At 39.8% G+C, this 17342-nt stretch overlaps 1 protein-coding gene across 2 annotated transcripts; it reads right to left on the reverse strand.

The window, feature by feature from the left end:
• Positions 1–212: 212 nt before the first annotated feature.
• myoz1a (myozenin 1a) lies at positions 213–16534 on the reverse strand. 2 transcript variants are annotated; one of them, XM_088351944.1, is made up of 7 exons: positions 10989–11092; positions 10875–10902; positions 7768–7851; positions 7467–7654; positions 7148–7397; positions 997–1159; positions 213–756 (listed from the first exon to the last, which is right to left on the reverse strand). In XM_088351944.1, the coding sequence occupies exons 3-7, from the start codon at positions 7847–7849 to the stop codon at positions 528–530; spliced, it is 912 nt and encodes a 303-aa protein (XP_088208070.1). In that variant the 5' UTR covers positions 7850–7851; positions 10875–10902; positions 10989–11092; the 3' UTR covers positions 213–527. The 2 variants fall into 2 exon arrangements, with proteins under 2 accessions (XP_088208070.1, XP_088208071.1); XM_088351945.1 differs by lacking the exons at positions 10875–10902; positions 10989–11092 and adding an exon at positions 16362–16534.
• Positions 16535–17342: the final 808 nt, after the last annotated feature.

Below are 17342 nucleotides of genomic sequence, written 5' to 3' on the forward strand. Positions count from 1 at the left end.
AACTCCAAACACATGCAGGACATGCGGCTATTGAGGACCGGGGTTGGCCACTCCTCAAGTAGTGAGTAACCCTAACTGATTACTATTTTAAAGTAACTTGTCCAACACTGGTCCCATCACTGCCTGCAACTACATGGTATCCCAGAGTCTTGTTCCAAATGAAAGATCCGATGTAAGCTCTCTGTTTGGATTCTATACAGTAAAAAGAAGTGTTGCTCATTCAGAAAAGGATTTATTTCTGATCAACAGCAGATGCAACTTTAACAATTTTAAGATTCTTACCTTGACAGAAATCAAATACTATGAGGTGCTTGGCATTAACAGCCCTTAAACATGTTGGCCTGCAAAAACTAAGTGACTTTACCATGTATATTCTCGTTTTCCTTTCTGAGCACGAACAATACTAGATGATGGCTATCTCGTAAAGCAAGTTTTATTCTCATCAAGCGTGAATGTGCATGCCACTGTGCACTGTATATGTTTTGCATGCATCTGTGCACGCTCGGCAGGCGTCAACGGAAGCTTGTTCAGAGCTCCTCGGTCTCCCCATCATAGAGTACGCCATCTAGCTCCACTTGGATGCTGCTGGGCTCGCCGCTGCAAACCCATCCGATGGGTGTGCGGTTGAAGGAAGGTCGCAGGCTGATGTCGTGCCCGTACACCAACGTGGGCTCAGCTACCACTTTCTCCGTGTCGGGCATTTGGAATTTCATGAGCTGTAACGCCTTTTTGAATCCGCCATAAGGCATAGCACTCCTGCCAATATGAGGCAATCATGAGTTTTATACTCGGAAAAGTTTGATGTTAATATATTTATAAACTAATACAAAGTCATTGGAAAATTTCTAGCCCCTTTTTAACCCAAAGCGGAACGCAACTCAAAGTTTTCCCCCCCTCTTGCACCATCTTACCCTCTAAATATACAGTACATCCGAATCACACTCATTATAAAATTATTTTGAATTGTTTTGGCCAAACACAAGCAGGAGGTTTCACCTGTTGAAACATTTGTACTTGCGCAGTTCAATATGATGAATTGGGCCAGGCATATGCCCTTTTAGTGTTGAGAGCAAGCCTTCATCACCCTTCATCGCTTTCTCCCATGGTGATATGTAGGTCGTCACGTGCTGTGTCTTAGATTTGTCGTCTTTGTTGCCATCTGTGAACGAAACAGTCAATGGCAGGAAAATAAGAAACACTGGAAAGTATTTTTGTTATTGACAAATAATTTCAGGCTTCTGTGAAAGTCTTGGTTTTAGTGAATGTTTTATGCCAAAATGTATTTATGTGTCACGAAATTTGAACTCATCCAGAATTCAGATTATTAGGAGTGTCCAAATCAGGTATTGATCTCTGAGAATGGGCTAGTACCAGCCAAATAATCAGTATTGGATTTCATCAAATTCAATCCATTGCAGCAGACATGACTTAATTAACACCTCCTCTCTCTGTTTTAATGTTCAATGTTCAATTGATCCAAATTTCTCACTGACATCGATGATTGGAACTAAAGAAATGTTGCTTTTTTTCCACTTGAGGGCCTGCTAGACTTTGTGTCTCTACTTTAGACTCAATACTTACAGTGTATTCTGTGCTTAATGCGCTGCGTGGAGCCTAAATGTAAACGAAACACTCCCAGTGCGAACGCCACTTTCCCCTAGTGTAGTGGAGGTGTAGGTGGGTGTTTGGAGGGATGCCTTAACCTCAAGGGGTGCAGAGGCACATTTTCCTGTGGTGTGTCTTGGGCTCATCCCTGTCCAGGCCAACAAATGTTTCTACCCGGTCTCAAACCGGGGACCTTTCGCAAATGTGCTAACTACAGCACTACAGAAACACTGCAATTGCACTTTATTTTAGAAAAGGTCAAAGGCACCCGGCCCCTCCTTGACACAGCCTTGCATCCCCTCCTTGACGAAGCCTCTATCTATCTCCATGCAAACATCCATCCATCCATCCATCCAACCGAGCAGTCTTCCCCTTATTCATCGACCTAACTGCTGCTTCCACCTCCTCCATCACAATGTCTCTCTCATTCAATTCACCAAACGAAGACATCTGTCCACAACGCACAGGTGCAACACATGCCTACCCCTCATCAGTCTCATTTAACTGCCCTTCTACCAACAGCCTGCCATTCTGATCTTAAACACTCTCCAACCGACCTGTCCGCCGCTTAGTTATCATCTTTAATTTCCCTCTATGTTCCGGTGCGGAGCCTTTGCTCGGAAAATGCTGGTCTACTTGTGATTTAAGGAGCCAGGAAGAGAACCGCTGGTTCGAGAGCATTCTCCATTCGGGCCCCGGTGTTGTGGAATGCTCTGCCCCCTGAAATTCAATCGAACTTTTTAAATCTAGGCTGAAAACACCAATCTATTCTGTAGCTTATGAATGACCTTTATTTTATGTTGACAATATATGTGTATTAGTTGTTATTACAACATCCATTACAGCCTGGTCATCCTGGGAGAGTGATTACTTCATGTCTGGTCTCCTCTTAAGGTTTCTTTATTTTCCTCATGTTGAGGTTTTAGAGTTTTTCCTTGCCCTCATGTAGGTTATAGATCAGGGGATGTTGTAATAATAGTATGTGGTTTGCAATGATCTGTGGTCTGTGCAGCCCTTTGAGACTCCTTGTGATTAAGGGCAATACAAAAAAACTTGACTTGACTTTACTTACTTGCAAAACATCTCTTTATTCTCCACAACTCTCAGTCAACTTCCTCTCCAATGTATCATTTGCCGCCTTTTTCACTTATCTTACTACTTGTTTTACTCAATTTATTTTCATTCTATACATCTCAAATACTTCCATCCTTCTGCAACCATTCCTCGAATGCCTTTCTCTTTTCCAAAACTGCTGCCCTCACAATCTCACCATTTCTCACTACCCTTTCTTACACTTTCTTACACATCCGCCAACCTTGCACATTCCACATATCTCAACTGCACGTCTTCGGACATTCCCACTCTTACTCCACTCCCTCTACAGATCTCTCCCTAATCATCTTAAAACACTCCCTTACTCTTCCCTCATACTCATCCTGCTTCTCTTGGTTTTTCACTTCTCTCGCATGCACTTTCTTTCCACTTACCACACACTCTCAATTTTGCGGCCACTGAATAGTGGTTAGACATTCCACCAGCTTCACCTATCAGTACAATCTCCCACACAACTTCCTACTGAACGCATAATCCATCAATGCTCTCTTAACCACTTATCCATCTGCTGCGCTAATCCATGTGTATTTATTGACATTCTTCATCCTAAATATTCTATTTTCTACCATTAACTCCCGGTCCAGACAATCAATCAGTCAATCAGTCTCTTGCCACTCTCATTCACTCCTGGGACACCAAATCTCCCAATCACGCTTCCATTCGCACATCACCAACTATGGCACTCAAATCTCCTAAAACAAACACATGACAATTCGCTTCAAACTGCAACACACATTGACACATTCACTCCAAAATGTATTCCTCTCTTCCTCACATCTCTCAGCACCTGGACCACACACACTCAGAAACACTCACATCTCTCTTTCCCACTTCACCTTAACCCACATCAATCTCGAGGAACCCTCCTCCCATTCCAGTATTCTCTCTTTCACTCTCTCACTGACCAATAAAGCAACACCTTCCCTAGCTCTCCCTGTACTCACATCTGACACTGCCTACCACATTGCCAAAACACACCTCACCACTCCCTCTCAACTTAGTTCCAATCAATGCAAAAACATCCAACCTTGTTCTCAGAAAAAAAAACTTGCAAACCTTGTCAAATTTAAACAACAAAAACTCAAAGCTAGTATTTTAATCTACGGCTGCTTTATATTGAAGTATTTTCGTTCTAACAATTGTAGATTTCCGTTTTTGTAAAAGTTGTCCACTTCCGTTTTTAGACGAGTACATGTTGATGATTTTGTTTTGATATTCTACATATACATTGTATTTTATGTGTAAAAATAAATTGCACAATTACATTTCTTGCTTTTTTGTGTCAAAAGGTTGGCGTGTATGGTATTGTGAATTAAGACAGGTTAGGGACACAGTTACCATGGCGCCCAATTAGTCCCGCCTCTGTGGCGCCAGCTGCGGCTCATTGACGGATTGGCTTTCCGTCTATTTAAGCTCAGTGCTCTCATTTTTCCTTTGTTAGTCCGTCAACGAACCTCTGACCCGCAATATGTGGGTTTCGACTTGGTCCTGTTTTCTTTTTGGTATTCCCTGTCCGGTATTGTTTCCGTTTACCTTTGTCTTGTTTAATATTGGTTTACAGTTTTGTTCCTATCTTTTTTTGTCCTGTTTATCTTTCTCTCCAGTTTTCGTTTCTGTCTAGTTTGTCCTTTTTATTTTCGATATCCTGTTTCATTATCTATCCTGTCTGTCCTGTCCTGTCCGGTATCAACCCCATCTGTCCGATATCAACTTGGGCAAATGGTATTGATCTCGTCGGCCTCTGGCTTCCTATCATTTCACGCCAGACTGCTGCCTAACGTGCTTGACTCCCCATTTCCCGTAAAATAAAAGGCTTGTGTGAGTAACGTCACGTGTTTGAGGCCTGATCCAGTTCTGGTTCATGACAGTTAGGTTCACTTAACAAATATTTTTTTCTTAACAATATATTTTTCTTTCCTTCGAATGGTTATTAGTGTGTCAATATGATAGACAAATTTTTGTGTGTAAATAGTATGCAGAATGCAACACTGTGGCACCTTGTCGTTTTCTCTTGAACACTTTTTCCCACACTTTTAAATTCCTTCTAACATTGTTTGTCAAAGACCGTTAAGTTTTCCAGTAATGTATGACAGAGATGATATTCTCATTAATACACATAGTCTAAATTTGAAGGTTCTTAACCCTGTCGGAGCTACTAAAACCCGCCAGTTTTTTATGCACATTCCCGAACCCTAGTAAGTTTAAAATGAAATCAAATTTAACACAAAGCTTTTCACTCAAGTCTGTGACTACTTGAGCCAAGATGTATTTACTCTTGTCCTTTATTTGTCACTGGTGTTAGATAGATAGATAGATAGATAGATAGATAGATAGATAGATAGATAGATAGATAGATACTTTATTCATCCCCGAAGGGAAATTCACATTTCCAGCAGCATCCCTGAGCTGAGAACAATACAATAATAAAGCAAAAAGAATACAATATACCAGGGGTCGGGAACCTATGGCTCGCGAGACACATATGGCTCTTTCTATGAGTATCTGTGGCTCAGAGACCAATTTGATTGCATGCAAAATTTCTCCATCTTGTTCAAAACCGGGATTGTCTATCCTATTCAGGTACACGTAAAGCCAAACCAAAGCTAAATGCAAAGGAAACACTTCGCAGTATATATAGGGCACGTTTTTCACTACAATTTACAGTCAAGGTGTCACACAAAAAAAGGGGAAAAAAACTCGTTTTGGCTGTACAACGCTAAAGAATCTTTTATTTAAAAGTTCACTATATAATCTGTGTTCAGTGTTCAGATACTTTATGATGAATCCACAGAACTGTAAATACGCCAAAACACCGGAAGAGAACTTAGTCATTTGATTGGGTGAGTGGGAGGGATGGGTAGAGCTATGCAAAAAGTACAAGCATTCCCTCCCATCTCTCGCCAAAGGTAAGCACATAAGGCTCCCTATTCTCAGAATGTTGTGACGTTTTTACAAAATAAATGCTTGCATCTGGTTTTGAAACCAATATGTATGAAAAAAAGGGTCAAAAGGAGTTTAACCGATCTTGAGTAATTGCAAGAAAGAGACAAGTTTAAAGTGGTCTGTTTGTTGAATTTGGGACAGGGGCTCTGGCATTATTCTCTTTTCATAATTTTTATCAAATCATCAAAAATAAATGTGCTGAAGACTAAGCTTTTGTCTGGGGCGCGGGTTTAGCAATTTAGTAAATTTGTCTCATAATATATGGTGTGGCTCTTTCCCAAAATAAAATTAATATTTTTTGCTTTTATGGCTCTTTGAGTCAAAAAGGTTCCCGACCCCTGCAATATACAAATACCCAGTGTGACGTGCAAATGCCCACTGTGTTATTTGAAAGCAGAATTTGGGAAAATGTACCTTCAGCCGTTGTTCCAAGCATCAGATTTGCCATCTTTAATGAAGCTGGCTTTACAAGTGTTTCACCAATGGTGTGTGGCCTACTGTACGCAACATCATCTGTAGATTGTTTTTTAGTGGCTACAAATCCACGTGTTCTAAGGGATGGGCAGGGCACCTGTATGATGCGGCAGGGGTAAACCAGTGAAAGCTGCCGGGCCCTGCTGTTGAACAGAAGAGTGTGTTGTGTCACCCTGACCCGAGTGACATGGCCGCTTTCTTGTGTCCCGTTTCATCTGGAGGGACGAAAGCACGACCGACTTGGGTGCCAAGCTGCTTAACTTGTTTGGGTGTTTGAGCATTTGGGTTGGCCATGGTCTAAAAATGTTCGTCTGTGTTTTTTGCTACTTTTTCCCTTTTTTAATTTTCTTTGTTTTGTATGTGCTTGTCTTGCTGTCAGTCACCCCTCTCGAGGGATATGACCAGGGTAGATGCATAGAAAAATCCAAGGGTAGGAAGAGTGGCCTTGTTAAATCTGGCTCTCTTTTACCTTGAATTCAGCAATCATTGAGTTCTTGTTTTCCCCATTTCAATGCAGTTTCTCAAAGTGTACCTTTAGTTTAGCCAGTGTTAAGATTTTTTTCACTAATCATTGAAAATCATGCAGAATAGGATTCTGACTCCCATCCCCTTCTGTGATACATGAGAATCCCTATCGTACATATTCATCTGACTTATTTTTCCCAGATATGGATTGGAATATGAAGAAAGTATTTACACGACATACTACGATGAGATTTACATTTTGGATCAATCCTGAGTGCGCAAAATTTTACACAACATTGATTGGCCAACCAATATCACGTGATAATTTACAGTTAGTGGCGGCCAAGCGGGGCATGTCCTCATGTATTGACATAATGAGTTGGTGTGTCTTGGCTTCCACAGCAGAGGCTTTACCGAAAGACTAACTAAACCCCGAGTGTTCAATCTAACCCAGGAACATGGTTTAAAATTAATTTAGAAAACAACATGTCAACATCCAGACCAACATTGAAGTAAAACTTATAGCATTATTGTGTGGATCTCTCACCTGATCTTCCTTGTTCTCCATCTTGACCATGTTGACCTTTGCCTTGTCCCCATGCGCTTCCACGGCCTTCACTTCCAACTTCTCCAGGCTCTCCACCCTTGCTCCCAGGCTTTGGGGCACCTCCCGCAAACACCATCCCTCCTCCGTAATGCAAATTACTGGCATCCTTGCTCAGGAGATACCCACCCAGATGTATTGTTTGGCTGCCTGTTTGCCCGCCCGTCATTGGGACAAACTTGGCCAACTCGTCCTAAAAGGATGACGGGTCAATTAATGGTTGACGAACAATTCCTGACCTGGATTATTTCCTCTTGGCTACCATGGAGTCACCAATGAAGATGTCAGGGTTGTTCTCATAGATGAACTTGTCTACTCGTTGCTGCCTCATCTTGAACATCTTGGAGCCCTTATTCTTGAGCAGCGCCAATTCTTCTAGCATTATGTCCTTTGGCACACCAATCTTTCTTCCTAGGTCGAACTCAGATATCGTCACAACGGGCTCGTACTCTGGACAAGTTTATTCATCACCCCAAAAAAACAATGAGGTTAATTATAAACTTTACATTATAGCGTTCTTTGTCAAGTTTTGTTGATTTGGTACTACAAACTATCAAACTTACCATCCTGAGAGATTTTTGTTAAGTCAACTATGACTTTGGTGGGCTTTCTTCTCCTGTTTGGGGTGGGTGTTCTTGCAGGCATGGCTGTTGGAAAGTGAAAAGTGAAATTGTGTTTTATTAGGACAGACAAGGAACAGACAGTGGTGGGCCCTCAGGGCTGGCAAGGCCTTCTTAGCTGGCCTAAAATATTTGAATCATCTGAGGTTAATTATATTTTGTTTTTGAATATCTTTTTAAACATTTCAAATTGTCTGTCAGCTTCTTGTCATTGCTTTTCCCCTGGTTACCCTGTTACAAGATGTGTCCTTTCATATTTAAGCATTTAATCAATCACAATTCAACCATGGCTTGTGGCCATGGTCAGAAATCTACCCTGAAGCCTTTACAGTCACTTATGCAGGCTCTGAGGCCTAAAATAAGTGACGATCAAGCTGTTGGTTAAACCAATCAGGTTTCGAGTTAGCAGAGCCAGGGCCCTTCAGAAGGCCAAGAGAAACGTGAGCAATTTTATAAGCAATGTTTGGCTAAGAGGCTGTAACAGAAGTATCACAACTAAATAGTGAATTAAAATATCCCTTTGTTCACTGTTCCTGTCGAACGGACAATTTCAGCCCTAAATTTAGTCAGTCAAAACGTATTCTAGAAATGCTACAAGACAGGCTCAACTCTCAGCATCAGCTTCGATAGTGATAGAAAGTAACTTATTGATGGAAGTGCACATGCCTATATTTCCAATAATATTGCAGAGGTTATTATTGATGTGTTTTTTGTGTGTAGTAGCTGTAGCTGAAGGAAATGTTTTAGAGACACAACATAGTTACTGAGGGTTTGATTGATTCAGACTTAGCAGTTCTGAAGACCTAGGTGTGAAATGGCTCACCATTCGGAATAGGAGATTCCGAATGGTGAGCCATTTCAGAAGCTTTTCTTGGGATCAAGAGGTAGCAGGTTCGATTCCCGGCTCCTCCGCGCTATATGCCGAAGTGTCCTTGGGCAAGACACTGAATCCCTAATGCCCCCGATAAGCCTTGCATTGCTGATGCTGCTATCGGTATGTAAATGGGTAAGAGAGAAGCACACTGTAAAGTGCTTGGGAGTTCTTCTTTGACTTAAAGCGCTACATAATTGCAGACCATTACTGATTGGCCAGATTCTGTAGGCTGACTGTGATGATGTGTCTTAAGAAAATGTCTTTGTGCTGGTTTACCAGTGATATAAGTTAACTCAAGGAGAAAGATAGTATAATTATTCATAGATTATTGGTTTCGTTCGACACTATCCTATATTTACTTGGATCATATCAATTCCAAAACTCCCAGTATCGCCCACCCTTAACGGATTTAAATAACTTCACAACCTTTCATGGGGAATCCAATGGTCTCAAAAATGTAACTCAGTGAAAATTATACCGGTTCATGAAAATTATTAGAAACTAAACAAGCTATGTTGGTATAAATCACTGATTTCATTTGAAGGAATCAATTTGCCCTGTGTTCCTCTAGTGGCACGAGCACGATAAGTGGATTAAACTGTGTTTTACATGATAGATAAACGCCAAGAAAATAGATGGTTGGATAATTGCTTTAGCCTTTTGTCCCCTGAACAGGTTCTGTATACTTTATCCATGGCCAAATTCAAACACCTTTTAAGCACTTTCAAGGCCAGTTCTTCAATATTTCCAGTACCTTCTAAAGAAGAAAATTAGTATTCTGGTTGACTTTGATGACTAAAATAAAGTCACGATCTGCTGCAAGCACATACTTTGTGCTATTTTGAGCTGGTCATAACTACGATCTACCATCTTATTGATGGGTTGGTAGAAACTGACATGAATTCTGCCATTCAGCTTCAACAATGCACAGGCATCTTGGCACTGTCGCACCTGAGACTGCTGATCTTTTGCTTTTTGTTTTACTTATTTTAATTCATTTTTTTTTGCATGTTTTTCAGAAGCTCTTTATCTAAATTGGTTAACAAAAAATAACATTTTGGATTTATATTTGATTGGTTTGCATTTTCAGGGACTTGTATTTTTTGTGTGTGCATCTGTGAATATTTAAATTTAGATTGAATGTGTTTTGCAGGGATTCCATGCAAAACAAATAAGGTTATTAATTACTAAATAGTTGGTGCATAATGTCATTATTATTGGTAATATATCTTTACATAAACAAAACATCTGTGGAGCCAAAAGAGCCACTTCATAAAAAAGAGCAGCAATCCCCATACTAGTCTGATAAACCTGCTCTCTTGGATGGGACGGTAGAAGGCAGTAACGCTTCACATGACAACTCGATAATGAGGACTGGAGCCACCATATGTGTCATTTTTACGCGGTTTCAGAAAAAAGTTTCTTCTTTTAAAAGCGTGGTCTATCTGGCAATGAAAATGGTTTCAAGCATTTTAAGCACTTTACCCAAAATTCAAGCAATTACCTGACCTTAAAAACACAACATTAAACCTCATGCATTTTCTAGGATATCAAGCACCTGTACAAGCCCTGAACTTGATTTTCCTCTATTGGTCACATTAGTTATGTTTTTGTTGTTGCCACATTTTTTTCTTGTGATCACATACACTTCTTGATTATGTTAAGGACATCTCTCTTGTAGAAAAACACACACTTTGAGTGACTGTAACACAACCCACAAAGCTATTTTTACTTTATCTATCCATAGCAAAGACACCCGAGTGAGGAGTAAAGACGTCATTAGACCATCGGCATGTCTCATGTAATCCATCAGCACGGAAAAGCACACCTCCAATGGAGTTCTTATTTTCAATCCCTGATGGCACAAAAATATTATAAGGTATAGCGTAATATTCGTAATGAATAAATTCATTTGTGCACTTCTGAATTTTCAAAGATTATTAGGAGGAGTCTCTCAGGTTTACACCCCTCAAAGCTTTTTTACTTTGTTTACATTCACAAGTGGCTAGAGTGGATAAGGTATCACATTTGGCCGATTCATTTGGATTTTTGAAGGTGCAAATAGATCTTTCTAACTGCCATGAAATTTAAATAGTTCATTCAGAAATTGTAACACAGTAATTAATTATCCGTTACTGCTCTTTAGAAAAATCAGAGGTCAGATGGTTAAACTTACCTAACGGTTTAAATAATCCCTTGCAGTGCTGAAAAGTAAGAAACTCAAAGTCACAATTTGACCAAAAGCGTACAACCGGTCAAATCCCGTTGCGGGTGTCAGCACGATACCCACCCTACTCTCTTTGAGGCTTGGGCTGCAGGTGGCAGCGCGGTGGTGGAAGTGAATTTTGAGGAGTATGAATTTAGATGGAGAAACTGCTTAGGCGTGGAGGGGTGGGTGGGCTTTCGGGGTTGGGGGGTCAGTCATTTGGCCTGCTTAAAGTGCTGATGGTGATATTAAGGGAACAAAATGATTCTCCCAGATGGGTGCAGAGCGTATATTTAGCAGCAGGAACGCAGGGAAGCCACATCGGTTATAAGATAACCCTGCGAGAAACGGCAGGCTGTGTTTAAACCAAGCACAGTGTGAGAGAAAAGTTTAGGCAAGTGTAAATGTGTGCACAGTTTCGACAACTCGTGTGTGAGCTAAAGCAAATGTGAACTAGGGCTGCAACAATAAATGGACGTTGTCGACAAAAATCGATAATAGAAAAAGTCGACAATATGGCTGCAAGTAACAATTATTTTCATCATCGCTGCATCTGTCAATTATTTTTTCAATGGTCGATGAATGGGATTTCTTAAAGGAATATTTCATTTCCTCCTCTTTGTTCAAATATTGAAGTTTTGGACAGATATAAAAACAGTGCACAAAACAATAATCCAACAATAAATCCAAGTGATTGTCAATTAACTTGACAATAAACAAATAACATCAAAATATATGCTACATTCGGCACGGCGGCTGTGTGGTTAGCACGTTCGCGGGACAATTCTGAGCTCATGAAATCGAATCCTCCTGTGTGGAGTTTGCATGTTCTCCCTGTGCCTGTGTGGGTTTCCTCTGGACACTCCGATTTCCTCCCGCATTGCAAAAACATGCATGTCAGGTTAATTGGCTGGTCCAAATTGTCCCTAGGTCTAAATGAGCAAGTGAGATGTCTGTCCCTGTGTGCCCTGCGACTGGTTGGCAACCAGTATAGGGTGTCCCCTGCCCACTGCCCGAAGATGGCTGGGATGGGCTCCAGCACCCCGGCGACCCTACTGAGGATAAGCGGTGCAGATAATGGATGGATGGATATATGCTACACGCCTGCAAACATGTAAGTTACTCTTTTCGTACAACCTTATCCAAAGAACAAATTATATTTGGACTTAAGCAACAAAAAAAAAAGCAATACATTTCATTTTATGTGTAGCAATTCTTTCATCCACAAAAATCAAAAAAGTATCCAACCTTTCAAAACTTTGTCGACAATTTATTTGGTTAATAATTTGAATATGATATGCATTCCCAAATGTAAATGATACATAACATGCTTAAAAACCTTCCCCTTGTGTAGTGTGTATGGTTAAATTCGTTTCATGACGAAACAATCACTACAACTTAAGTTCCATGCCAATTTTGTTTGTAATAATGAAATGTTTGATAAAAAAAATGTAAAAAATGTAAGATAACCTTTTTTTTAAATGAAAAAATGGTCTTGGCGCTCTCTGCTGGACAAAGTTGTACTTCAACTCTCAGCGTCATAACGTAATAGGCTGTGTTCTTGCATTAATACTTATTTGGTGGCTCATAAATCACGGGATACAATTGATTATCTAATTACTTACCAACACTTTTAATAAACAAATTAAATCGATTAATTGTTGCAGCCCTAGTCTACAATTAATTCCATTGTGGACTGTTGTTGCCAGGCACGTTCTTTGAATATAGTGAGGCATCTCTACATTAATATTATTTCTGCTGAGAGTTGCTCATGCGCAAAAGCAACTTCTAAAGTTTAGGAGCATTTTATCCTGAATACATTGAAGAGAAAGACTACTTGCAAAATTTGCAAAGCACAACTTCAGTATCATGGCAGTAACAGTGATGCAGTAATATTTAAAAAGCAGATTGAACAGTTGAACAAAACAAAGTTGACTCGTCTCAGTAAGATTCACGTTAACATTTAAGCCAATACAGTGTTTATGACACCCATCCTACATTTTATACACATACATTTCACTATAAAAGGGAGTTTGACCATTATGCTGGACCAAGGGTCGGAAACCTATGGCCCCTGAGACATGTATGGCCCTTTTATGAGTTCATAGGGTTTGCAGATAAGATTTGACCGGAGAACATTTCTCTGCAGTGTTCCAAAGTGGGGGGACTGGATCCCAGGTTTGGTGCATGCAAACCCGAGGCAACACACTGAACATGGTGGTTCAGTCAGAAGTATATAAGGCACTTTTTCAACCACAGTTTGCAGTCAAATTGTCACACCAACTTAGTCAGTTTTGGCTGTTGCTAAGGAATCTTTTTAATTCAAGCTTTAAACCAGGTAGGTTCACTTTTGGGATAATTTATCATTGAAAACCTACAAACGAAATGTAAACGGGTGAAAACGCCAGCAAACCACTCAGAGCAATTTAATGGGGTAGAGTTGGGCGAATCTCTGCTCGCAGGGCACTCCCTTCTCTCTCCGCTCAGTGCGGTCTGTGCCGAAGGTAAATATGACAGTATCTTTATAGTTTGCAGTATTTTGAGACATTTTTACAAAATATCTTTGCTTGCACCTTGTTTTGAAACCATTATTTAGGACAAGATTTACGGTCAAAAGGAGCCTCAACACTCACAATAACACACAATAACTGAGGCAAGGAAAAAAACATTTTAAGTGGTATATTTATATTGATATGGGACACATGCTCTGGCATTGTTATTATTTAATACATTTGATAATTTGATCAAAGCTAACACAGTGAAATAATATGAGCAGAAGAATTAGCTTTTGTCTGTAGAGCAGGTTTGGTGTTTTTTGTTGAATTTTGTCTTGAAATATAAGTATGAATGTTTAATTGATTAATATTTTCCACATTATTTATGAACTTCATGATAAACCTAAGAAAAAATAGTAGCAGATTATTCAACTGATCAATCCAATTGTCGGTAACAAGTCAAATATTAAAATTGCAGCCAAAATGGGAACCTTAAGGCAATTCAAGGCTTTTTGTGCTGCCAAGTGAAAGTCTGCGCAATTATAACTACGTACAGGAAGATACACCTGTTGTGGACTTTGTGTTTGAAATATGTTACAATTTGGTCTGGCTGCCCACCAAGCATTTATTTTATCAGTAGCTTTGTGTTTACCCATTTATCACTTATATTTTATCAGGTAATAACAGTGGTGGGCTGTCACGGCATAGAAAATATCTGAATCATTTGATGTAATGAAATTTTGGACATGAATACTTATCAAATAATTCCAAATAATCTGTCAGCTTTCTTGATTGCTTTCACCCTGGTTGCACTGCTTTCGTGTGTATACCTTCATAATTAAGTATTCAACTAATCACACTTCAGAACGCAATCCTTAAGAAAGACGAGACACAACAATATGTAAATTATACATATTACCTTTTCAGTGCAACAACACATTCACTATGAAATACAAGAACAAACTTTAAATATTTTGCCTCAAAAAAGCAAACCGTGATACACCCGAACAAACATGTACATATTTAAAGGTATGAAAAAAATAACTATTAAATTCAAAAAATTTTTTAACTTTTTATGGGTTTTTAAGGGTTATTTATCTATCTTCGTTATTCATTATTCATTATCCGTTATCGGTCAGTTCATAATACGCTACAAAGCCTAGGAGCCGGGACACTTACTCTCAGCCAAAAGGCCAAGCTAAGGTCCTAGCCCTAAAGCCTTGTTGCGATCATTGCGAATGCACCATTCCCGGAGGTACTGCAATACCGGGCCGATGCGTGGAGTGGACAGAGCAAGCTCTTGTCCTTCATTAAAGTCCACAGTCCAAAAATCACATGTACGCAATAAATTTAAAGTTAACAACACAGAATCCCTTAAAGAAATGCATACTGAATTGACCAATCACATCACACTTCAAGGAAAAAAACGCGTCTTAAAGGTTACCCGGCTCTGGATTGGTGAAGAGCCAGCTCATAGAGCTGTGACATTCGCGAACGACACATCACTATTAGGTCATTTAAATGGCTCTTTCAGGGGCGATTTTTAGGTTCCGAGTTTGGGGGTTGCTCAGCACCCAGAGTGTCTTATCTCTATCTCCTTTTCACCAACAACCACATACAAGAATATTTTAATGATAATCTTAAAATAGGAACTCGGTTATTTAGATAAGTATAAATGAATAATTAAATAATCTACCTCCTTGTTTTCAAACACAGATATTTCTCATTTTAATAAGTCATTTCCTCAGCTCCTTATCGCATCACATGGCTCTAGAACTGGTAATGATTTATGTTTGATAAATTGCCAGTAGATGGCGTTAGTGCCTTAAATCAACTCTTGGTTGGTCCAGGAATCTCACTTTCTATACGCAAGGGGCCCCATGTGCAACTTGGTTCACCAATGTGCAGTGCAGATGACAGGTAGAGCAACTCAAGACAATGCCCAAGTACTGGAAGAAAACTGACACAACTTGTGTTTTTAAGTGTTCACTTTAAAATTGTTATTTTTTTTAACCACTAGAAAGCGTTAAGTAATACACACAGTCCCTTTTAAAGCAAGGGTCTAGAACGTGGTGATCATGGGTACTAGGTAGCCCGCTAGGAACACCTGAGTAGACAGGTTTGGAAAATAGCTCACCAGTATTGGGTCATTGCAATTTTCTAGTACATTTAATTTCTGACATTTTGTTTAAGTGGTTGACTGAACTCCTATTAATTACAACTTGATAAGTCCATAGTTACAATATAATAACAAATAAGTTATTTCAGAAATGTTAATCTAAATAGTAGCCCTCCGAGCCAAGCAGTAACTAAAAGTAGCTCTTAGCTTAAAAAAAGTTGTTGACCCCCGAAATAGAGAGTGGGGAGATTTGTATGAAGAGTTAAGTTGTTGGAGTTGCAATTTACAAGACACATGCCCACCTGTTGTAATTAGTGTTGCACAAATCGCAATTTTATGTAAGACACATTTTTGCAGGAAACAGGCCTTTTGAAGGCACCATACCTGCAAGCCATGACATGAACTGACTGGACCAAGAACATCATTAGGATTGTCTGCTTTCACGGTGTCCATTTTATATCTGGTAAGTAATTGCTGTTATCTGGTTTGGATTCACTTGAAAGGCGGAGGCCTTGGTACGTGTAAGTAGGGTAAGTGTCGGAAATTATGTTTGCTACCAATGTTGCATGATCCATGCCACTGTTCGCCAGACAGCAACCAGCAGACAAATTGACTAGAGAATCCGCACACATGCCTCTAATCATCCACACCTGATACTGTAAATGAATGCACCGCCAGCTTCTACTTTCAGATTGTTTCTCTCCATGTGGACATCCTGCCTGTTGCTGTTGCCTGATTCCTGGACACCTGCCTCTAATAATCCACCCAGGACTTCTTCTATTTCGCCAGCTGTGAGTTTTATTCGGACTGTGATTTTTACTATAATTTTTTCCTCTCTCTTACCTTATGCGGAGCGCCTTTTCTTTTCTCCATTGCCTCCAATAAACTTGTGAACTCTGCTCATGTATCCGCGCAAGGGTCCAATCAGCAAAACATAACACAATACCTACTCTACACTGTAAGTTTGCTACTACTAGTGCAAAACAGATCTATAATATTAATAAAAAAAATTGCCTCAAAAAATGTGTGTTAAGCTTGGTTGGCTATGTCACATTTTTTTAAAACAGGAAAAGGGGTCTGTAGCAGCAGCATCGAGTGCCTCCCAAACAATCTATTGTTTATTTATTCATTTACCAAACTGCTTATTCTCACTAAGGTTGCAGGGGTGCTGAAGCCCATCCCAGCTGACTTTGAGTGGGCAGGGGGCACTCTGGACTGGTTGCCAGCCAATCACAGTGCTCATAAACATGCGACTATTTATAAACGCATCCATAACTTGTGACAATCTGTAGTCATGCAATGTTTTTGAATTGTGGGAGAGAACCAGAGTGCTGGCACAGGGAGAACCTGTAAACTGCACATGTAGGCCAGTCACTGGAATCAAACCTGGGACTTTCAAACTATGAGGCATATGTACCAACCAGTTAACCATCATGCCCCCTAATAATGAATTAAAATTACATGAATGCTTTTGAAAGGTATAGCCGTAACAATTGGAGTGTCAATGCATCCCTAGCATTTCTCTGGCCTTTTTTAACCACTGAATCGTCTTGATCACTGAAGTGTAGCTCAATTTCAGGGTCTTGGGTTGCATATATCTCATCTTTATTTATAGTATGGATTTTATTTTTAATTAGAAATATGAGCAAGTGGAATCTGAAGATTAAAATACTCGCTTATTTTAAACTCATATTTTAACACATTAGTCTCAAACTCATGGCCTGCAAGCCAAACATGGCCTGCCACATCATTTTTAGTGGCCGGAGTGAACTTCAAATGTCCGAGCGTCTAAAAGTAAATAGGTCAAAAGAGTGATTTTACCAA

The sequence above is a fragment of the Urocampus carinirostris genome, chromosome 13 (assembly GCF_059441175.1).
Source record: "Urocampus carinirostris isolate Australia breed hairy pipefish chromosome 13, RoL_Ucar_1.0, whole genome shotgun sequence".
Lineage (NCBI taxonomy): Eukaryota > Metazoa > Chordata > Actinopteri > Syngnathiformes > Syngnathidae > Urocampus > Urocampus carinirostris.